Source organism: Salarias fasciatus, chromosome 4 (assembly GCF_902148845.1).
Source record: "Salarias fasciatus chromosome 4, fSalaFa1.1, whole genome shotgun sequence".
Classification (NCBI taxonomy): Eukaryota; Metazoa; Chordata; class Actinopteri; order Blenniiformes; family Blenniidae; genus Salarias; species Salarias fasciatus.
The window spans coordinates 6,642,659-6,667,137 of record NC_043748.1 but is presented as its reverse complement, the minus strand read 5'-3'; the positions used below and the strand labels follow the sequence as shown (position 1 = coordinate 6,667,137).

General features: G+C 46.6%; 1 protein-coding gene across 2 annotated transcripts; it reads left to right on the top strand.

Annotated features, from left to right (window-relative positions):
• Nucleotides 1-204: 204 nt before the first annotated feature.
• cdc42ep4a (CDC42 effector protein (Rho GTPase binding) 4a) lies at nucleotides 205-12,359 on the top strand. Of its 2 annotated transcripts, none has more exons than XM_030090308.1 (2): nucleotides 205-442; nucleotides 10,799-12,359. In XM_030090308.1, exon 2 carries the CDS (start codon nucleotides 10,936-10,938, stop codon nucleotides 11,989-11,991), a length of 1,056 nt encoding a protein of 351 aa, XP_029946168.1. In that variant the 5' UTR covers nucleotides 205-442; nucleotides 10,799-10,935; the 3' UTR covers nucleotides 11,992-12,359. The 2 variants fall into 2 exon arrangements, with proteins under 2 accessions (XP_029946168.1, XP_029946169.1); XM_030090309.1 differs by lacking the exon at nucleotides 205-442 and adding an exon at nucleotides 9,596-9,732.
• Nucleotides 12,360-24,479: the final 12,120 nt, after the last annotated feature.

The following is a 24,479-nucleotide window of genomic DNA, read 5'->3' as shown; positions in this document are numbered from 1 at the left end:
TCGCCATGCAGCATCAGATGCAGAACAGTGACATTATGCAGAAGCTAGATTTTAGCGGCGGGGTTAAAGTTGAATGTTCCGTGCTCATTACCCAGGTGTGTATTCCGGAGGAGAGGCTGTCTGCGTCTTTAAGCGGCCATGTAAAGAGGGCGTGTCCAGCCCGCACGGCAGGACGCGTCGTGGTGACTTTAGCGCTCCGCGGCAGAAAGAAGCGCTCCTTCAGAGGATGCGGTGACAGCGACACTTGATATTTCTGCAACAAAGAAAAGCTGCACGACCCGACAGTGCCTTTGCTTCCGTCTCTCTCTTTTTTTTTTCTCTCAATTCTGCGACTCGTAAAAAAGCTGCTGTTTCCCATCTCCGGAGCTTTTTGATGAGCGCAGCGCCGCCGCCGACCTGCTGGGGGCCTGAAAGTGGAGCGGCTTTATGAATGGGATGCTCGGTAAGCGCGTGTGCCTTTGTGCTTCTACTCACACTTAAAACTAAACCAGAGGAAACCTGCCTTTTCTTTTCTTCTTTCTTTCTTTTCCTTTTATCGGACAGGACGCGGCTTGAAATGTAGTTTCCGGTTTTAATCAGTTGAATTGAGCGCACGGTGCGCGAGGCAGCTGACGCCTCCAGGCAGCTATTATTGTCCTCCTCGTGCCGGCGACCCACCCAGAATCTGCCTGATTGTAATCTGAAGCAAGATCACAGGAGGGAATCAGGTCTCTTATCCCTGCTCTCTTTGCTTTCTCATCTTTTTCTTGATGTTTTAAATGGAGAAATAAGCTTTGTGGCTTCAAATGTGAGAATTTATTGATATTGTGGGTCTGTTTGGAAATATTTGAGGGTGAAACTGATTCAAATGATTCATTTCTGGAGGGAATGGTTAAAGCTGCAGTAGTGATTAGAACTTGTGAAACTATCCGAAAAAGCTCACTCCCTTTAGCAGGGGCAGTGAGGAGCTTGTATTGTGACACTGTGGAACAGCATTGTGAGGCCCACACGTGACCCCTGGTCCTGGCCTGCATGCATGATGATTGGTCTACACCTGCTTCACTTTAATTTGAGAGGTAGCTGTAGTTTGAAAAAGTAAGGTGAGTGCAGAAACAAAGATGGACGCAGAATGCCGAACTGTAGACCTCCAATCACTTTGTGAGGCTGTGTGCCTTGTCCATGTAGAACAGCTCACTATTCACACAGTGTGAATCACCATTACCAGCAAAAACCTTCTAAACCATTCAATGCTACTTTTAATTCATAGAAGTTGTAATAATAAATGCAGCAGCTTCTTGTTTTTCCATTTTCCCTCTGAAATGAGCCAGCCCTGGTTTACACGGCCAGACAGCTGACAATAAGCTGCATCACACACTCCCGAGCACACATGTTCTGTTTGTCCAGTTCATCGCCCACGTGTCCCAGAGCCCGCGGACTTGGCAGCGCCGCTGGGTTTGCTTGGCAGCGGGGGCGCCGGATGAGGTCGCGGGCCGGCATTATGAGGTGTCGGCCTCGTGTGTGTCGGCCTTCACTCCGTCAACACCGGCATTCCCAGCAATTGTTGGAGGAGATAATGTTATCTCAGATCTCTGCCTGTTTGGCGAATTGGGTGGCTTTCTTTGTTTTTGCGGCTTTAGGCGTGACATTTGACCCATCTTATCCAAAAACATGCAGGGGACTTTGAGAACACTGGTGTGAGTGTGTGTCCTCTCTCTGGACAGTGTGATGGATTCAGGTTGATGACACAGCAAACAGGCAAGTCTCTTGGCTGAGATGTGTGTGTGCGAGGCTTAGCCTGTTTACTTTTCTTCCCCCCCCCCCCCCCCCCCCCCCCCAGAAATGCTTCTCAGGAGGAGCACGGCGATTCTGAACCAGCCTGCACAGGATGTGCTCGCTTCACTGTCGTCTGTTTCATAAATTACCAAGTATTTAATTGCCTGCAGGAGAAGTGTTTAGTGCCTGGAGGTGAAAGTTATCCTGCCTCCTCGTGGCGTCGGACTCGGTGCCAAGCACTTCTCTTATTGGGCGAAGCGCAGCGTAGACAGCAGATGCTGGCTCCCGTCCCAGGAAACACAACCTGCTTATGAGTTTTGTTTACAGAAGTGAGCAAATTTGTGCTCTTTTGCTTTTTAATTTGGAAATAAGCGGCATTTCAGAAATACAACCGTGGGAACTGCTGCAGTCAAAGTGTGTTATTTGTGGCCTCCGACTGTATGGTTCTGCATCCATGTTTGAACATGTCTGCAGTTCGTGTGCTCATTTGAGGCGATATGTGCGTCCTGTGTCCAGCCCCCTCGCATTCCAGGAAATGCCAATATAAACTGTTTCTATTTTCCTGGAATGTCTCAGAAGATGGCGATAGTGAATTTCAGGATTATTACAGAGGGCAGATTGAACTTTTTCCAAGTTTGTAAAAGGATGTGGAGCTTATGCTTAAGCTCATGCCACAAATGAATGAATGAATAAAGAAACTTATGAATTCTAGAAGTCAGACTATGGATTAAAGTAGGTTTGAATTAACTCCCATGGTTGCCCCAACATGTGTTTTCCAAAAAGTGTTGTTGTATGTCACTGTGTGAGTTGTGTGTTTGTTCCCGTGTCTTTTGTTTGTCTGCATTGTGTTGTGGTTTTATGTGGCATGCTGCTTTGTGACCCCATGTGCCTGGGTTTGTGAGTCGGAGGAAGTGTTTATTCTCGAACTGCTATCCTGTTTCCCCGTCACAAAAGATGCAAATATTACATAAATTTGACATTGTAGCAACAGACAATGGGCGGGGTCTCGTATTCTTTTGTTGTTTTTGGCAGCTTTAACAGCCAAAATATACACAGTTGGAAAAATACTCAACTATTGTTACTCAGAATGAATTGACTTTTCTTGAAGTTTGAAACAGAATTCACAACATTCACTATATAAATCTCCTGAGTCATTAGAGTTGCCTGGTTGCTGTTAACAATAAATATATAGGCAGAAAAAAGATTCTGTGACTGTTAAAGGGATACTTCAACATTTTGGCAAATTGGCCCATTTAGCGCAATTCCTTAGTCATTTCGAACAACGTACTTACTGTTCTGTGGTGAGTTTGAGGAGGGCTTCGCAGCGGACATAATGGAAGTGGGTGGTATTTTTGTTCCCCCTCGTCAAACTTATCAAATACACAATCCAACAACCCCAAAACACTTTGGTGGACACGCTATAATCTGCACATTCACGACGCTGTGGAACACCGACAAATAATATTGTAGCGTAACGACACTGAAGCAAATACTGGGAAGTACTTTTTCTTTTGAAATCACTACGCCCAGACGCCATGTTTAGTAAGTAGTTCCGTCTTAGCAATCTTCACAAAAACAACTCAATCTGGTAATTTTGCATTAATATTTCACAGCGTAGTGAATGTGCGGATTATAACATGTCCACCAAAGTGTTTTGGGGTTGTTGGATTGTGTATTTGACGAGTTTGACGAGGGGAAGCAAAAATACCGCCCACTTCCATTGTGTCCGTCCAGAAAACCTTCCCCGACTCGCCTCTGAATAAACAACAGCTCGCCCTCACAAAAAAAGTAAGTATGCTGTTCGAAATGACTAAGGAATTGCGCTAAATGGGCCAATTTGCCAAAATGTTGAAGTATCCCTTTAAGAATGGATGGTTTTAATATGCAACTCTTTTTTAATATTTATCATATAATATTTAATGAGACATTTTACGAAGCTGTGTAGGCTTCATGCCGACATCGATTCTCTAGAAGGCAGAGATTGACCTTTTGTACCATGAATACACATTTCAATACTTTTTTTCAAAAGCAGCTGCAACAACTGAGGCCTTGTTTACAGAATTTCATGAGAGAGTGCATTAATTTTTCCTTTTTGCCTCGGAAAAGTTTCTGGTTTGCGTGGCAGTGTTTTGAAAATGATGTCCGTTTACCTGAAAATGACAGAAACATTGAAAGTGATGTGGTTTTGATTCTCGACCACATTGTAAACATTGACTATGGCGGGTACACGGGTCAGTCACGTGGACAGACGACCGAGTTGGATTGTGGTTACTGGTGAATATCAACTATCAAGCTACCAAGTGCAGGAGGATATGGAGGATTGGGAGTCATGATGCTCTGGAGGCCGCCGTTGTTGTTGTGGTTCATCTCTCAAGCAGAAGAGCTGTTTACTACCACTGTGGTAGCAGTAATGTTTAAGAAAGTTGAAACCGTCTCTGAAGTAACAAACATGGCATCGTGAAACTTTTCTGAAATGAAAAAGCCAAAACAATGCACTCTCGCTTGAAATGTTGCCGCCCATGTAAATGAGGCCTGAGTCAGAACCTTTTCGAAAAGTTCTGCCTTGGCAGCCAATTAAAAACGAGTTTTCAGTGGCTCTATTCACTGTTGTCATGTAAATGTACTAAAAGAAAAGTCCTTTTTCACTTTAAAACATTGTTGTGTAAATGGACCTGAGGATCTATCCTTTTTATTTATTTTTTTTTTTAAAGAAAAAAGAGAAAAAAAAATCTGCTTTGGCTTTCCTCGCCTAGCCTGTATTTTTCTCCTCTTTTCTACTGTTCTGACCCTTTAATTATGACGCTCTGACACCTTAAAGCTACAATCCCATAATTTTCCCTACATGTTTTTTTTTCTCATTGCCTGCTACAAGTTTCCCTCTTTGAGCGTTTCAAACTGTGACCGTGTTCCTCTGGCGCGGCGAGCTGCAGAGACGCCCACCGCACTGACTCCTGGGACTGAAGCCAGAGCTGTCATCAGCTGTTGTGACTCAACTACCTACCATGCAGTTTTTTTATTCATCCTTGAAAATAATTAAAGTCACTGAAGCTGACACGCCGCGCATCGATACCTGCTGGATCCGCCGCCGGATGACGCGCCGTGTCGGCGGCCGGGCCCACACAACCTGCGGATGATTGAAACTCGGCGTTGATGGAGATATATGGGCTGTTTGTTTGGAAAGCCCGACTGTAATACAGTATGATGGAGTAAAGCCCTGTTTACACACCGAGCGGTCAGGAAGGGCAGGCGGGGATCGTTTCCGGAGTGATGGGAGGGCTCGCTGCCTCATTTTCTCCCTGCCCTTCCTGTGGACGTATCCACAAACACTTCTATCATACACAAGTATGAATCCGCCGCTTTTTGGGAGAAAATGTGGAGTAATTGCAGGTCTGAGGTTGCCGGTGTCAACCATCCATCTCGGCGATAATTAGTCCGTTCTTGTGATTCTGTTGGCATCCGCGGCTGGACGAGTCTTTGTGCAGGGGGGGAGGTGGTTAAATGAGGCTGGTCGTTGACCTTGGAGCAGAGCAGAGAAAGGGAAAGAAAAAAAAAAAACTCTGGAGGGGTTTTAGCTGTTTCTCATTACTGAAAACATTCAGCATAATGTTAAGTTGTTGTTGTTCCTGGCACATTTCGGACGTCATTCTCGCTGATTATGTTGACACTCTCAAGATGCCAGCACGGGTCCAATTTCCGTCCCCCCCCCCCGCCCTTTTCTCGTATTTTATCCTCCACACACAGATGATGTTGACGCTGACCTGCAATTTCAGCTGTTATTGTTCAGATCTGACATGACAGAAAGAATGGGAACAAACGGCATTGTTTGCTCACCAAAAGGCATTGTAATTCATGGAAATCGTGTTTATCGGCCTTGTTTAAGCGGCGGAATACGCTTCGGTCTCGAACGCGCTGCAGCGGAATGCATTCCCGGGCCGCCGGCCGCCGTTTGCCGCCGCAATAAAAAAGCTGTCGGCCTCATCACAGCCGAGAACACGAGGAAAGAGATGGGGTGTCGTGTCTGGAGGCTGTGTTGGCTGTAAATGTAAAAGAGACAAGTCATCTCCTCCCGGGTATCAGAGGTCAGCTGGTACATGTCAAGCCGACTTGCTGCAGGCCTGTTTTCTGCCAGACACCCTCCTCATTGGCTGTCGGGGCTCTTTTTTTTGAAGATGTGGCATCGCGCTCCGTCCTCGCCTTTATCCGTCCATCACTTTCTCCCTCTTCTGCCTGTGTAAGCAGAAGGAAGTTTCTGACACTCTCGAGCGGCGCTCTGATAATGTGGAATTGAAGGTCTGCTACTTTGCACAATCAACTTACGAGTACAGTGAGTGCTATTTTTAAACGCCGCTCCCGCGAGTCTGTTCTTCCAGCCTGAGAGGTGCGCGGCTCAAATATTCCCCTCATTGATCTGACGATCGCTCCACATTTGGCGCGCACCAACATGAATACAGATTCAAAAAGGCTGCAGGCACTTTTATTAGCGAGGAAGCTCTAAAAATGTGTTGTTCTTTGATCTTTGCCGAGCAGAGGGCCCTGCTGGGCGAGGTGTGACATTAGCATAACAGACAGCCTCGCACCAGCTTGTCAGGTGTAAGCGGGCACAGAAGAAGGAAAAAAAACAACTAACATGAGTTATTTTGCTCCTTTTAGGCTCCCCACAAAAAAAAAAAAAGTTTTTAATCTTCATGTTCTCACAGGCAGTATTTGGGGGGGTTTATTTATCTCTATTTATTTGACAAATCGCAATCTGCTGTGATTTGATTTTATGTGTCTTTATTGACTTTTTTGGCAGTTTGCCGTCTTGTCGGCAAGGTGTCTGCAGTTCATGTCCTCAGTAGACAATTGGCGCAAAAGAATGTCATTCAGAAGGACAGAGAGAGAAGACGTATTAGAAGAAATGCATCTGTTTTGAGTAACACAAACTAAACTGGTTCATCAGTTCGGCTCATCAGTGCGTAATAACGGAGCTGGTTGCCATCGAGCGGCATTCTCCTCATATTCAGTGCTAGATTTGTTTTTGGACCAGAATGGATTTATGCAATTAAAATGAGCCTTTGGGTTTCTTTGAAATGCATCTGAGATACTCAGTAGGTCAGCTTCTTTCTTTTCTACAAATGCACGTCATGAGCTAATGGACCGTCTTTTTGTTTTTTTATTTTTTAATGGATCTCCCAAGTAGACCATTTTGGTAGCGGCTAAATTTAGCTTTCTGGTAAGGAGGGCTTTATTTGTAAATTCTCATTAGGGCTGCTTGCTTTCTCATTGCTGTGTTTATCTCGGAGGGTATCATCTGCTTGATGTCTGTTGTTCCCCATTTGTGTGATTGAGAGATAATGTGATTTCCACTGTTTGTCCTTTGGCTGCTCCTTCCTAAATGAGACATTCAGGCCCACTAACTGAGTTGCGTGGCAGATACCTATCTACCAGAGGCCATTTGTCTGCTTAATTACTGGAGCATTCGCGCTCGGCTATTACTGCTCTCTATATCCCTCTCAGTGGTGTTGCTCTCAGACGTGCGCGCCAGTCACAATTTCTCCAAACAGACTGCGTATTTGCAAACCCTGTGATCTGTCGAGCGTTTTCCGTCTCTCCAGATCTGCGGTGCAAGTGGCCTCCTACCCTCAAATGCTTTTTCACCCTCAGGTCACTGGGTTGTCCATCCAGGTCAGTGGCTTCAAATGATGCAGACGGACTGCAGTGGCCTTCCTCTCACAGACAAAGGGACACGCAGGAGAAATTAGCACAGAGGAGATGCGTCGATAGCTCTGGAAATGGGCCATAAGTCATGTTTGAGTGTGTGTCTTTGTGTCGGAGTGATCTCTTCCTGTGTATTAGTATTGACTGGTTCAGCAGAGGGATATTGACAAGGTGTGAAAAGTTATTGCGGTCTTAAACACAATTTATTCAGACTGTCGATGTTTTTTCTTTTTTTCCCCCCCTTGCGGTTTAGATCTGTATATCTGCTCATGCATATAAATATTTCATCTCCCGGTGAGAGTTTTTGAAGTGTGTGTGTCATCTGAAGTATGAAATCTTAATTTCGGGATGTTAATTATTGTAGCGATTGATCCAGAGAGTTAACCTGCAGCCACTCCTTGTTATGTCGCATCTGAATATGGCGTTTAGGTGTGACTGCAGCAACTATATCGGGCTGCATAGTGGTGTAGTGGTTAAGCTCTGTCACGTCATCGTGAGATGGCCTCGAGTCTAGTTTGGGAGTCTTCCTGTGCAGCGATTGCGTGTTCTTCTTGTGCATGTTTACGTTTTTACTGGGTTTCCTCCAACAGTGCAAAAACCTTTGCTCGCTTTTCAACAAAATGTCTATTTTATGCAGTTTATGCAAACACAATAACATCTTATGCATTAAGACTAGGTCTGTATAATCGTTTTAACCTTGTTGTAATATGTGTGTGCACATGGAGTCGCATTCTGATAGCTCTAACATAAATTCTGTTCCATGCACTAAAGTGAGAAGATGTGAGACTCAGAGCAGTTTGAAAAGATTCTCAGTTCATGGCAGCGTTCAGGCCTGCATGCTCCGCTGCTTTTTACTCAGCAGTTGAGAAATACCACATAAGGGCAGGTCAGTCAACCTTATAATCTGCACATATCATACAGGGCACAAGGTCTGCGGGTCGCCGCCATGTGTGTCGGTGTGTTTTCAGAAGCACGAGTGTCCGACTGAAACGATGCAGTCGTGCTTCATTCGCTCATCGCGTCTGTTTCACATTCTGTGTCTCCAATAGACTCCGCTGCATTCGGACCATGTGTGTTGTGAAAGTCTGTTTATAAAGTCAACACCCCCCCCCCCCCCCCTCCTACTGCGGCCCAATGGTTCCCACGCCAACTGCTGTCTTCTCAGGCCCTTTTAGACTCTCTCATTCACATGAACACACACACATGCACACAGTGCATGCACACACTTCCGCAAAGGTTGACAAAGCCATAAATATAAGCTCCTCAGGTCTGTGAATTAGGGTAAAGGAGAAACGCTGCCGCTGCAGAGCTTCCTGGTTTAGATTCAGCTGACGAAATCCAGTCTGCCTGGTGGTCTGTAACAAATGTCTGCATCCTCGTCCCCGCATTGAGCACCGCCGAGCCTTTCAGCTTGATCCTGGCCTGAGGGGTGAAAAAGAGAGGTGGGAGGCGAAGCTTTTACCATCTCTACTTGTTTGATCCGCTGGTTGTTTTTTCCCCTATTTATGCCACCCAGAAGCAGCTACTCATGGAGGGAAAAAAAAAAGTTTTTTTTTTTGTTGGTTTTTTTTGGCTGGATGGGAATTATTTTGCCATCATTATTTCCCTCAAAACAAACCACCACAAAGAGTTTTAATAATAAATGGATCTTTTAACACAAGAAAAGTGATCTTGTTTGTGTATCTTGATGAAACCATTCAGAGTTCAGGGAAAGTTTGCACATCGTGACCCAGCTTTACTCGGAAAAATGCTGCTATGCTTTACGCATTCTTTTATCCGTGCAGCTCCCTGCTGTAAAATGATTATATTTTGTTTCACGACACAGAAAATAACAACTCGGTCGACGTTTGTGGGTGAAACTGAGCTGGCGCCAGATTGAGAAGGCGGATTCTTCCTCTGACTCAGGGAGCCGCGCGCTGCAAGTGTCTGTGAACCCTAAAGCCGTCTGCAGCCTCTGACAGGAAGCGCTGTTGCTTGCTTCCTTGCAGGAGGGTGTTTCTATGGAAACCGAAGCAGGTGAGGGCATTAACAGGAAGAGGAGAGTCTCAGCTGGCAAATATGGGGGGTTGGAGACGAAAGAACCAGGTCAATGCGCTAAAACGCCTGCCATTTAACAGCTGAAGTCCCCCACAGGCTCTGATACCGAAAACAGCTTTTGGCTTGAGGATGTTTTGTTTGTATGAAAGCCCAAAGTCGAGGTGAAGTTACTCACTGGTTTTATAATCTTGTGCTTGCACAAATAAAGAGATGCAAGCCGGAGAGATGCACAGTTGAGACAGCGAGGTGAGCTGTTTTTTTTTTTTCTTCTCTCCTTTATGTGCAGCCATAGATATTTTCCATCCAGCACTCAGACATGCGTGCGCTTTTGATGTCTGCAGAAAACCGCCTGCATTTGGGTTTTTTTTTTTTTTTTTTTTTTTTTTTTTTTTTTTTTGCAGACCACCATGGTGAAGTTCTTTTCATGTGCTTAATGTTTTTGGGGATATATAGTTAATGAAACGTCCTCCGGCGCACCACCTGAGGAAGCAGCCGCGTCTGGCTCGCAGCGTGCGGCCAAGTTTCCTCCGAGTTCTCAATAATGCAGGAGCACGCTTCCTATAAGCCGTCAGTCACAGGCCTCTCGGGGCTAGAACAACTGTTGTCAGAGAGAGAAGATAGATCGAGAATATTTTGCTGTCGCTCCTCATTTCTCTGATCACAATTCTGCATGCATTTGTCAAAATAATGCATCTGTGTCGTCGGCGGCCGCGGCAGTGCGGCTCTTTGATGCTTCTCCAAGTGACTTTTTTTTTTTTTGTCACTAGAAGGCAAGAGAGAGTGAGCTGTGCAGTCAGCATGAGCTTCACACCAGAAAATCCCCGGCAGCCCTCAGCTATTCCTCTGTATTTAACACCGGTCTGCGGCTGGTGTTTTTGCTCCCACTTATAATGCTATTTCAGAGTGAAATGCGGCGCTGCTCCCCATCTTATTTCCAGTGCATTTTAGAGGTCATCTCAGAGAGATGTCGAAACACTGCTGCTTATCATTACGGAGCTGCATAATTGATGGCTTCAGCTCTTTCAATTACTGGAACCTTTGAAATTGCAGAGAAGTGTTTTATTATTTTATTCCTGGGATTAAACAGCCAAGAGTGAAAAGACTTTACGCCAAACTAAAAGAGCCATGCAGCGGATGGACGATAGATTTTGTTTATTTTCTTTCTGCTGCAATTGATTCAAGCCATTTTTATTCATTAGGCGCCAGTAAATCTGTCTTGGTTGGAGCGATTTTTGAAGTGGTTTGATTTTTAATGTTCAAGATGTGTGTCTGGGTGTCTCCCTAATTTATTGTATTTTATTTCAATTTTCAGGTTCCCTGACTGAGTGGATATAAGGAGCATCAATATTCATTTCCAGGCCTCTGACAGGAGTCTGCTGATATCTTGGATGCCCTTTTTAGGAGCCTGACTGCCCCTTCTGTCAAAAACTAGACATCTAATCTGCCAACATGCCCATCCTGAAGCAGCTGGTGTCGTCGTCCTCCCAGACGAAGCGCCGCTCCCGCATGGACCTGACCCGGGAGATGATCAGCGCCCCCCTGGGGGATTTTCGCCACACCATGCACGTCGGGCGCAGCGGCGACGCGTTCGGAGACACCTCCTTCCTCAGCACGCGCTCAGGGGAGCCTCCCCCGGAGACCACATCCTTCCCGCGCTCGCCCCGGCCGGGCCTCCTCTCACGCACCTTCAGAAGCAGCAAGCGCTCCCAGTCGGTGACCCGGGTCGACGAGCACGGCGACGGCGCCCTGCTGGCCCCCGGGGGGTCGCCCGCTTACGTGAAGAACGCCATGTCTCTGCCGTTCCTTAATGACGAGAACAGAGGGGACGGCATGGGAGCGAAGAGCCTCTCTTCAAGTCCCTTCAAGTCCCACGACGAGCTGGACGGGAGGGACGCGGCCGCTCACTTCCTGGAGCTGGAGGAGCGGCGGTTCGGCGAGCTGACGGAGCTGCCCGAGAGCTCCCACCCGCACGTCGGCGGCATGAAGCGCGCCGACTCGGTCATGTCCTTCCACGTGGACCTGGGCCCGTCCATGCTGGGGGACATCCTGGGCGTGATGGAGAAGGAGGACGACGACCTGGGCTACGAGGAGGGGAAGAGCAGCGAGGGCCGCGCCTCGCCGCCCTGCAGCCAGCACGGCGAGGAGGAGGAGGAGGACAGCATCGAGCCGAGAACGGACGCGGACACGGAGGAGCAGACGGGGGAAGATGAAGAGACTGAGGACGCGCAGCAGCAGGCCTCTCTCCAACCTGCCGGCTCCATTGATCTGCGGCCCGAGGACGGAGGGCCCTACACTCCAGAGTACACTCCCGAGATTCAGCCCAAACACTTGAAGCACCTGGACAGCTGCTCCATGTCCAGCTCCGGCTCCGCCGCGCTGGACGAGAAGCCAAACAGCCACATCTACGCCGCAGACACCGACAGCGCCACCTTCAGCGCCCCGCCGGAGGAAGAGAGCAACTTCTCGTCTTTCTTAGAGGATGAAGATGACGAGATCCGCGTATGAAACGCCGAGGAGCGCGGAGATAAATTAGACCGGGCGTCGGAGAGGTGGGTTATGCGAGACTGGCAAGTCCTTTGACGGTGTGGATTTGCACTTGAACGGTGGAGGAGAGGCACTGTACTCGGGCGCCGTGGGAATGGAATTGTGAATCGGGGATGGAGGACTCCTGCTTTGAAGGGTTACAAAGAAAGTTTGACTGCTCCGTAAGGACGAGCCCGTCTCCATCTGTCACAAAGCCTTACCCTCCGCTTTCCGTTTGTCTGTCAATCTGTCGCTCCCTTTTGAACACTTGAGGGGACTGACATGGATGGGCAAACACTTTTTGAATATGGAACATTCCAGAAGTAAGCACAGCGGACTGGTTAGAGAGGAACTTCTGTGGGGGAAAAAAACATTTTCCACAGCTGAAACCGAGTTCACCCTCTTTCTTTCTTCTCTCTCTCTGCCCTCACTTGACGTGTCACATGTGCTTATTGCATTCGGTGCGCTTCTCTCCTCGCTGTGCTTTCTCTTCTTCTCTGGCTGTGGGACACGGCGAGGCCCGAACAGAAGGCCTCTGTCACAACAGCATCAGTGGTGGGTATCTTGTCACAATAAAGAGGGCTGTGTTTGTCACTGGAGTGTGAGGCTCTTTCATCTGAAAACATTATAGTAGAGCCACAGATCTGCGGGAGCTTCTGCCCTTATTCTTTTACTCATGCAACTCAGGGTCCTGGTGACGCTCCTCGGAGACCGCCACGTCTTTCTTTAAAGCCGGACCACAAAGCAAAACTCAAAATTCTCTCTGTTTCTAATTCACTGAGCGCCTTACAGACTCTGCAAATTGCAGGGAAAAAAAAGTCTGTGAGGCTGTGAAGAGGCATTGGGCTTGATTAACTTTCAAACATGGCGTTACGCTGAGCACTGTGTTGGATATTTCTTTGTGTTTTCACCAATTAACTTTCTCTATCTGTGATTTATAACTTAAATTTCCTAATCCATCATTGAAAATCTAAACTAAGGAGTTTAAATCACGTCCTTCCGTTCTGTACGTGCACCTGAGCAGCTACCGAGCTCCAGCTCAACTGTGTGAAAGATGTTTCTGCTCATTAAAGAGCTGCCTTACATACAAATGGTTCCCCAACTACACAACAGTCGGGCTTCAGTTTATGGCTGGACAAGTGTACCTGCAAACACTATACTATTTGGCATTATCTGTTGTTCTGTTTCTTGTTTTTTCACTTTTTATGAAAAGAAATCTGTCCTGTGTGTGTTGAGTGGATGACAAAAGAAGACGCAGCCAGCAATAGATGCAAGTGCATTAAAGAGCAGATTTTCTATTTTTGTGCAAGTTGCCTAGTCATTGCAGCGCGACTGTATCTCTTGCATCATTAAAAGCCGTGGCCAGAAGTATCGAGGCTTCGCTGCACTGATTGATTTTTTTTTCACTGCCTTAACTAAAAACTGACAGATGTGCCAAATTAGGGTTTTTCTAGCCAAAAATATCAATCGCGCAGCTCGGTCTGGGCCGGTGTGTCGGACATGTCTGTCATTTCCCTCCATGTATGCATAACCACTGTTGAACATACATTAATAGGCGAGTGTGAACTTGTTAAAAAGCCTCCGGCGTTTGGAAGAGCTAAGGTTTTTGTCCTGCAGGATGAATGAAGTCTCCCACACTACGTAATATATTCAGGTTATTATTAATATGAGAATTCTGTGAGAATGAGAAGTCGTCTGCGTTTTCTGTTTTGTTAATTATGCCTTACTCTTGTTTTGCTTTTCTGTATCATCCAAAATAACCTATATTTTTCAATAAAACAAAGTACAAGTAAAACTGCTGTCCTGCTGTTTTGTTTGAGGGCAACATATTTATGAAGTGCTGCTCACTTAGTGGCATTAACGAAGGAATTCCTGTAAGAGCCTCTTGTTTCCTGTCGCTATTCTTCTGGCTCGCCCCGAAGAGGAAGGAAGGAAGTAATTGAGGCCTTAGTGGTCTTAGTTGGACACGTCTCCGAAGCGCCCCGCTTGCAAATGGCGCGGTGACTCGCGAGTAAATACACGTTTGAGACACGAGTGTTTTCGCGTGAGACGTGTGTCTGACAACCTCATCAGCGCCAACGTTGAGAGGCCTTTAAAAGATGGATGGAGACTGGCGAACTGATAAACGCTGACGGGGGGGAGCTTCTCACTCCACTAACTGCAGGATGGATGAGTCGAGCAGTCACCTACGATCGGGATCCTGCTCGTCATCATGGACTCCAAACTGTTCTGTCGCTTCTGATTTCGCAGGCCGTGCGTCGCCTCTTTCACGCGCCGCTGAGCCCCTCGCCGGCTCGGCCAAAGTTCACCGCGCCGTGTTTTGTTAACATTCGCCGCAGACAGTTCAAGGTCCTGCCCCGCATCCCTCCACGTTAAACTCGAAACACGGGGCCCCCTTTCCTCCCCGCCATCTCATTCTGATTCCACCTTTCATCTCCACTTTAGAGGGTGTTTAATCTTTTTCCACTTTCAGTTTTTCATAGTCACATTATGCCCATGTCCAATCTGCCAAGGGGCTAGAAAAAGCCATTATTCTTACACTTGTGGTAAAAACAGGCCATTTATATTGATTGTTGTGATCAATACAAACCAGCAGTAATATTGATCCTTCTTTTCTCTGCTTGTATAAAGCCATTCTTCTTCTAACAGATTGGTACGATTTTTCTCTGGGAAAAGGGAAGACTAAATCTTCACCAGTTGTCATTTTTTGCATGTAATCTTGAAGTTATTGCTTTTAATCACTCCCTGTAACTGAATTACTGTTTCCCACACAGTAGATCATGCCGCTGCTTCTTATTTTCTCTCCTTTTGTTGCGGCTGGTCGCTCACTCCACCTAAAGCTTGTTGTTTACTGCCATCTAGTGGCCGAGAGGAGTCCACGTCTGGTGATGGGTGTGTCTGGACTGACTTCTGGCTGTGAAGTTACTTTACTCCCAACATTTCACTGCATGATCAATCTTCTTGAGTTTTATTTGTTTATTTTGAGCTGTACATTGACAGGATGTACCAAAAAAATGTCTAAATCTTCACTTATGACTTCCAAATGATGTGATTTGTAGTAGTAGGCCGGACTCGAGCACAATTGTTCCAGTTGTCCCGGCACATCTGAACTTGATCCTCCGGATTTGTTCACCTCCCCCATTTAAAAACTCATTGTAATCCGAGTCGTGCCTTGCAGCTGTTCCTCCCCGCTTGCAGTTTCTCATCTGCTTGTGAAGCTGTCAGATTGCCGTTTCACCCCAAGCCCTCTTTGAGAAGCGGTGTTGCCTCCTCGCCCGGGTCACCGGCAGGGGCCGCTCCCTCTCTTCGTGACGGAGGGCCCCCGTCTGCCCTTTTTTCCGCCAAATTCCATCAGCAGACTTGCAGCTCTTCCAGGAGGCTGAAGGCATGCTGAAATCTGGAAAGTATTAAACAACCTGCTGGTGGAGGAGAAGGTGGGGAGGGGGTGGAAGCACACAGAGAGAGAGAGAGAGGGGGAAGTAAAAACTTTTGGGGGGATGGGGAGAAAAAGGAACAGAATACGAAATTGTTCATATACCGCCCTTTGCCTGGCTCTGCTCCTTTTCCCCTCCCACACACATACTGGTGTGTGAGCTCTCCCCCTTAAAAAGCCCAGACCACTCCCCATGTAGCTACAGCATTTTCTTTTATTTCTGCAGCAGCATATCCTCTTTTTTTTTTTTCCTTTTTTCTTTTTAATGTGTCATAAACAAACAGCCGTTTCTGTGTAGTCGAAGGAGGGAGTAGTGTGAGGGTGTGGCGTGTGTGTGTTTGCTGGCACACAACTGGAAGAGAGTGTAGTGGTCAGAAAGCTCCTACTGTGTTTGTGGTTGGTAGTGAGAATTAAAAAAAAAAGAAAAGAAAAGCTGATGCAATCCAGGCATCCTTTCCCAGGCTTTGATAGAGAGACGTCTAACCAAAGGTGAGGATGAGGGTGTGTGTCTGAACTGTGCCGAAAAGGTTCTGAAGCATGCGAGCCACACATTCTTCTCTTAGGGAGGATGATCTGCCTTCACTCATGAGGTGCACTACATATTTTTATTTAGGATTTTTGTTCATTTCTGCAAAGATTGAGGTATTTCAACTGCTCTCACCAGTTTTTTTCGCTCGGTGAAAATGTTTTTCCCCTCGACTGTCAAACCCGACTACATCTCAAAACCGACAAAAAAAAGGAATTATTCAAATGTTCCACAACGTACTTTTGCCTCTAAGAAAATCAGTGGAGCTACAAATATCATCCTATTGATTTGCCTTTCTCAGCAGTAATCTCTCCTCAAGCGGAGGAAGACGCAGTGCTACGGATATCGGTGTTAACAGGAGCGGCGAACATAAACATTCCAGTACCCGGCGTTGACCTCCTGACCTCCGAAACCTGGATCTGCGGGCCAGCAGCACGGGACCACACACACATGGCGGGGGGAGGAGCAGGGAGGATGCAGCACGTCTCCTGTGTCCTTGCCTTAAAGAGCTTCAGATGCCTTCGCTCAGGACTGTGAAAAATTAGACCATCCTCCAGACGTGGCCGCGGCCCTCGCTTTCGGGGAGCCGTGCAGGTATGTCAGAGTGTGGGGTATGGATTTCTCATATGGAGGAGGGATTCCTGCGGAAACGGCTCTGGACTCCGCCGCCAGTCATGGGGAAACCAGCACTTTTCTCATAAAAGTGGAGATTGTGTCATAACCTTATTGGACTGGATTCAAATCTCAGAAATGCGCTTTTCCATCCGCAGGAACCACGAAAACAGAGCAGACTGCAGCCAGAACAGCGTGGATCTGTTTGTCCAGCATGCAGTGTGTGTGTGTGTGTGTGTGGGACATGTCTCACTCTGCTGAGGAGTATAGGTTCTGCAGGCGTGTGTTTCCCCAGGAGGTCTGGCCTGGCCCGCACTCAGCCATGACCACTTCTGGATGAGGCTGGGGGCTCTGCTGCTCTCTCCACCCCCCCCCCCCCCCCCCCACCCACCCCCCACCCCCATCACAGTTCCTCCCCTCCCTCCGGCCTGTCCATGGCTGGTTGACGCTGAAAGGAGTGCAGTCTAACACACACACAGACATCAGATTGCTGTCAAGACATAAACGTTTTAGATAATGTGTGTTTTCAAACTTCACATCTCCCAAATTTAGCCCTAATGGATTGAAAAGCCTCTCCCTGATTGGTTCAGTCACTTCATTACCCAGTCGAGCATCAGATGTTGATCGCACAGCGAGCGTACTGCGTTGCCAACGCGGACTCGGCGCTTGTTCTACAATACACGCCTTGTTTGGTCCACAGTGGGGCAGAAGCCCTCCAAAGCTGACCAGGAAGTGAGGGATCACAGAGGGTCACTTCCCATAGGCCAGCTTTAAACTTTGACCTTCCAGTCCCTCAATTCAGTCTGTCCTGACATAATGAGTAATACCAGTGCCACTCACTCACTCACAGCGAGGGCACGGGCTGCTAAAGGAGAATCTCGGAGACGGATGCTTGGAGCTAATCTGGAAACGAGTGGCTTCTTTTGTACAATGCATTTCTTTCATTTCGCCATCTAAAGTTATTTTCAATAGATATTAGCCTTGCATGAGATATGTAAATCTCTGAACATCAGCGTGCTCCTAAAAAACTCATTTTCATCTTTTAACAGCTTCTATTGTACCCTTAAATTAAACAGTTTAAACATATTCGAGACTCGGAGAGTTTGTTTTCCCTCTGCCCCTCAGAAAAAGATGGGTGGCTGAGTAACCATAAACCATCAGGGTATTACTTCAGCGAAGGATACGCAAACTTTTAATTCACGTCCCTTGGCAGGGTAGGATGAGGTTATGCCGAGCCAGTGTGTATTTATGAAACACTGCGTCCACTCTTCACGTGGGTCAACCTGAGCGATTTCCTCAACACGCTCAGTAATATCAGCAGAGCCAGCGAGACAGACTTTCCATTACAGTCCATCACCTTCCTGTTTTCCTGCCGGCTTCACGCCGGCAGCCTATAGGCTGGCTCGCTCCCCTCAAATCTCAGCAGCAGCATAAATCCGGGCGTGTCTGGAGATAGAAAACAACACCGGGGTGAAGAATCCCAGAGCCCCATGTGCGGACTGTTAAAACACACTGTACTGGGTGTTGGTCCTCCGTCTAATAACTCCGTCATCCAGTTTATGCTCCTCTCCTTCTCCCCGAGGGCCGAGCTGGAGCGGAGAGGGGGAAAAGTCCAGCCGGCGCTGGCCCTCCTCGCAGGCCTGGCGGCCAGGTTTTCCTTCCCCACCTCCCGAGTTTACGCAGCCAATCAGGGCAGACAGACCACAAACAGATGTGTCTTGTGTATTTGTGTGTGTTGTGCGGGGCCGGGCCGACTGCGCCGTGTTTGTTTTATCTTGTCCGACTGTTTAATGATTGCTTTGTGCCGGATTAACATGTCACATCATTCAAACGGTGAAAGACTTGAGTCTGTGTGTTTGGAAACAGGGAAGCGGAAGGAGATGTGCAAGTGAAAGTCTGGCGAGTTACATCGAGTTCTCCCATGTACAACATCCTCCTATAAGCAGAATAAAACAAATAATATAAGAGGAGTGAACAACGGCGGTTAAGACTTTAACAAGCAGCCACTTCCCGCAGGCGTACATGCTATAAATGTAGGTGTTCATTGAATTTCTGGATAAAAACCAATGTTAAATACAGCAGTTCGCCATAATTTAATCTCTTAAACAACCTTGACATTCTCACTTCTGTCACGATAATCTTTCTCTGGGTGCTTTAGAGTCGAAACTTGAACGCGTAACCTCATTTATTTTAGACATATAACGCAGTGTGATGATGTGAGAGGCGTTTCTGGCTCCGGGGCTGAGGCGCAGCTGAGCGTGAGGCCATATTCTGGATTTCCTGTATCAGACAACTGCCTCCTGGCACAGTGCATAGCATGGTAAAGCCGGGTTAAAGCCCTCTCCATCTGCAGCTGCTTACAGTGATTGACAGTGCACTGCAATGCTACAAAAAAAAAGAAAAGAAAAGTTGTTCCAGATTATTCTTAAGAAAGGTCATTTATGCTACAGTCTCTAGAAAAATGCCATGCTGACAGTAAAAAAAACCACCCTGTGGGAGTGAGAGTGTGTGTATATTCAAGAATGCAGGAGTGCTTACGTTGGTGTGTGACCGACTTGGTGAGCAAGAGCGAAGCTGGACAGAATGTGAATCAGAGCAAGATGGAAGAGAAAGAGGGAACGGTTGAGTAATCGTCCAAATCTTTTCCCTCTTTTTTTTTTCTTCTTTTTTTTCATTATTCTCCTGCTGCATGCTCCAGCTGTGCCGCAGCTCTGGGCCAGCCAGGAAGTGCTGGAGGAGGAGGAGGAGGAGGAGGAGGAGGAGGAGTGTTTGGGGTGGAGGCAGGGTGAGGTCACGGTGCTGTTCGCCCCCTGGGATGGGAGGAGAGAGAGAAGACACTCGGCCCACTGTTACTCCTCGCTCTATCCGCTCTTAATCTCACACTTAACCGAGCCCCTCACGGGGGACATGTGGCGAGTCCAGAGTGCGTCGCACAGTGCCGCCCCTCTGGACGCCGTCGCACACACTGACCCTCTCTTTACAGTGAGAGATATTCACGCACGCCGCCATAGGCGTATTTAGAGACCACTATGTAAGTGCCTGGCCCTGCATGCTTGGGATGCCTTGGGTGTGACCAGGGTGGCCTGGACTCTGTGTGCATGAGTGTGTGTGTGTGAGTGTGTGTGTGTTGCTCCAGCTGCCTGTCGTCTGCTCCCCACACCATCACTGAAGGAGGTTACCCAGCCAGACAGCGACTCAAGAAGAAGACCCCAAAACTCTCCCCTCGTTCTCTCTCTCTCTCACACACACGCACACACACAGAGGAAAGGATACTCAATGGAAAGAACGGCAGATAGAAGCTGGAATTTCCTGGTCACCGGCAGTTTCTCCGGAAAATAAGTCGCTGGTCATTTTTAGGTTACTCACAGATCAAGTCATACACGGAAAAGAAAATTACAAGGGACAAAAAAAAAAAAAGACATTTAAAACCATCCAGAGAGAATATTTAAAAGGCTTGTGCGTCTCAGTGTGATGGATAATGTGTGTGTAATCTAGCATTGTCATGAAGAAATATGGCAGGTCTTCAGTCTACAAGACGTCGTCTGGGTGGGAGCATGTTATTCTACAATCACTGAACTTCTTAACACTGATAGCTTTTTCAACATGTAGCCTCCAGATCTTGGAATTATGTCCGTATTTTTCAAATGAGGATTCATATTTGTACAGGACTGTTCTGACTCTGCACCTTTCAGCAGGTCTTCCTTAGTTCTCCATCCTCAAGGCCTTTCAGTCAAACAAGTACTTCTAAAAAATGCTTTTTAATGCTTCGACATGAAGCCAACCTGTTTGCTATTTCATCAAATTGTCAAATGATCCAGAACCGTTTGGGACTGATAACACTTCTCTGTCAAATATGAAGCTAATTTTTACTGTAAAAATGCAGAACATCTTATTTTTGACAACCGTTTTGGTGTCTCCAAACTGTTGTTATTGAAATATAGAAAGAAATTTAAAAATCATGACACAAGTTTTGAGAACACAGCCAATCCCGTGGGGTTTCAGTGAAATGGAAATACAATGGGAAGAGGAGAAGCAGAATTTACGGTCACCATAAAGTTTCCAGTCATTCATTGTGCAACGATGCTCCGCATTCGTCTGGCGATTCTCGTTGCTTGGCCGGCTAGGCGACTCCGTCCTCCCACAACCATGCATGTAGTTTTGTTTTGGGTTTTTTTTTCTTTCTACAAACTAAGATCTACAAACCCAACCATGACCTCAGAGAATTAAATATTCTCCCTGGGAAAACCCCCATATCCTCAAAGTGGCACTTTTGCTGTCAGCTGCATCGTTATTGCATGTGTGTGAGTGAATGAGTGAGTGTGTGTGTGTGTACTAAAAACCACACTGGAGAGGAACATTTTGTATCCAGCTCCAAATATGTGACTATTTTCCATGAGCCTGCATCTCTGTGCCGTCGTGTTTGTACTCTACATGTGTTTGCGCTTAAATTATTTACAGTATTGTTCAGTAGACTGACATCACATCTCGGAGTTCAGGGTTTTCTAACAAAGCTGAGGCCGGATTGTAGGCGCAGTGTAACAGGAGCCCAGGTAATTGTTTTGAAAGGGTAACTTTATGATGGAGAAATATAAAAACAAGCCCTGTTTTCAATTAAGTCTTTCCATCCCATCCCCCCACAACCCGGAAAGAGAGAGAGAAAAAAAAAAACGAGTTCAATCTGAGCTGCCATACAATATTTTCTTCCCCGAGTTCACCGCTTGCCTGCACCGTATGGCCGACCAGGGAACTAAATGCAATTTTTCCGGCTGCAGGCTCGAAAATTCAGTTCTCTACCTTGGAAGACGACTGAAACCTTCATTTACAGTCGCTCCGTCTCTCTTAATAGCTATAAACGTATTACCGAATGTGCATATGTGAGCACAGTTCCTCAGTTCTTCGCAGCTCCGCTTGTTGTTTTTGACCACACCCTGCATTTCTTTTTCTTTTTTCTTTTTTTTCAACTTTGTCATGGACGAGTGAAATGCATTACATAAAGGGGAACTTAAGCGAACACATGTTTTGAGACACTCATGAGGGTGGGGTGGAGGGTGGGGGTTAACAGGCCAAGGCCTCATCTGGAATGCGTAAAAGCATAACAATGCATCCCAACTCTCTCTCATCATTCTGGATCATTCTGACGTTCAGCTGGGAAGGGAGTGGGTGGGACCCGTTATGTGTTAAACGCTGCCAGAGCGCTATAGGCTGCAGGCTGTAAAGAGCAAGCTGTTCCTCCGGAGCCTCTCCTCATATTTGTGAGAAATGTGCAGTTTGGAGGGAGGACAGATTTCAGTTTGCCAAATGGTTTAGTTAAAGTGATAATCTGCTGCATCTGTGTTTGATGGGAATTTTGGACACATTTTTCACGATAAGCAGACGCTGTTTGTTTTGGTTATATCGTTTTCGGAGGTATTATTCCACAATCGGTGAAGCCGCTGCTGCAATCCATTTTTCACAGACTCCCCTTCAAAGTTTTAGTTTTTGTGTGTAGCTGGATTTTTTTTTTCTTCTTTTCTGCTTACTTTTTAGTTATGGGAGTTGTTTTAATCGCATTGCATTTCCTCAATTAAATGAGATCCAGCTGTACTTGGTTCAAACTAAAGTGTTTAGTGCATTTTCTTGCTTCGTAACCCAGAAGTAAAACTTATCCACTTCAGTCATTGTAATGCTGTTATTTTACCTTGATAAATATTGCGTTTAACTTGCATTCAATTCATAGAAATTAGTCCCATTGTGCATCTTGTTTGTGGTGTCAACACTTATTAACATACAGTTTGAACTTCATTAAAAAAAATTAAAAACTTCTATGCAGCCAGTTACACAAGGCAGTGCAACATAACAGCATATAATGGCAGCAATTGTACCGTACATCCGTGTCAGCAAAATCCCACTTCATCCCACCAATGCTTCGGAAAGGCAGTGCACCGGTCGACTAACAGTCCTGCTTGGCTGTAGAAAGCAATCTGTCCACAGCAGGCCAATTAGAATTCACCAGGTATTGACAAGCAGCTGAGTCATGTTCCCAAAAATGAGCTAGAGTTCAATCGACTTTTCTGTCACACCTCTGTCGACCTGCTGAAATCATAATGTTGCACATATAAAACACTTTTTTGAGGAGGTAACCTTGCTTTTCGAACAATTCGAGATCTGGTAGCGCACAACCTTTTATGTTAACTGAAGTGATTCTCAAAGGGAATAAGCAAATAAGAAGCACATTTATTGGCTGTGACTGTATTCTGAGGCTACATAGGCTGAACACTCGGTTGTTCTCCACAAAATGAGACTCTTGGCTCGACCTCATGAGGCTGCACTTTCGTCACATGGAGCAAAGGACTGAAAAGTATTTTTGTGCCAAGTACCAGTGAATCTAAACACATGCTTCACAGAACAGCAATGATGAAATGACCTTACGAATGAAAGACATGTGAAAAGAGCGCGCGTCCCTGTAAAAAAACCCTCGCCTCACACACACGAAGAGCTCATTATCACAAATATTTGGACGGGTGATTCAGTTACTGAGAAAACTCACCCAAATGCGCATCATGACACAAGAGGGAAAGTTAGAAAAATCACTCTCAGAATTCCTTCCAGAGGATATTTCAGCCTGACCAGGAAAACGTTCTGTGCTTTTCCTGGTTTCTCAACGTGTCCCTGAAATGTAGGTGATACGTGAGGATTTCTTTTGTGGTCAGAAATGGGATGTCGACACAAAAAAAAATGCTAATCTGGCTGCAAATTTGAGGATGTTTTCGAAGTGTGAATCTGCAGCACATGGCGGTGCCGCGCCGGGTCTGCCAGAGTTTATCAGCCCGTCCTCACCTCCTCCTTCACTCCGCCGCTGAGAGGAGCTGTCAGTGGGTTTGGCTCCCATCTCGCGTGAGTGGCTGCTCCGGGCTGTGATCCAGACTGATGCCGGCGGGTGAACACACTCACACACACACACGCGCGGCATCCCCGCTCCGAGCCTGGGATTCACGGCGAGGCCGCAGCTTCCTCTGGCCAGGCCACCGTCAGCCGCCGGGCCGCCCGTCGGCACGGCCGCGCTAACCCACATTCGATCAGACAGGACGCCGATCCCATCAGCGGCGCAGCCAGTCAGATTTAGAGGCAGATAAAGAGAAAGCTTGTTCAACAGCACGCTGAAGGACGAGTGTTTTCATGATCTTTCACTTTCTTTCTCTCTCTTTCTTCCGTGCAGCCAAGCCTTTTATTGGCTTGTCCTGAGCTCATCTGTTTCATGTGTAAAAACTCTTCCTCTCACTTCAGGTTTCCAAAAACATGCACCCACCACCACAAACCAAGCTGTAGAAAGCAAAGCAAGCTCAATATCAGGCAGTTGCAGTGACTTTTGACCTCAGAAGCAGCTCTGTATATCATTTCCACAGATTTACAGCCAATAAATTTTGCATCCGTTTCCAGCTTGGGCCCATTACTTTGCCAGAAGGCCTGATCACTGGCAACATTTTGGATAAGAAAATATATTTTGGCGTACACCTTTCTTCACATGAAATCCAAATTGGCAGCCCGCAAAGGGAAACGCTGCAATATAGCTGTCAAAGGAGCGCAGATACGACGCTCAGGAAAAGATCGCTCGGCAACTGGAATGAGAAACTCGCTGATAACGAGAGGACGGGAATTATTTCCCTCTCTGAGAGTTGCAGGGGATTTTTTTTTTTTTCCAGGAAATTATTTCAAAGCAGATGAATCATATGACCATCAGTGTTGATCCAGACGCATTTGATCGTAATTAAGAGTAACTAGCATAAAGTGTGTCTGATGCAGCTTAGATATTTATACATGGAGTTGAGAGATCTGTGCAGAAATGAGAGCAGGGGCAACAACTCAAGCTGAATTCTTTCATAGTTTTTTTTTTTTTTATTGCTTCATTCCAAACCCCTGAGG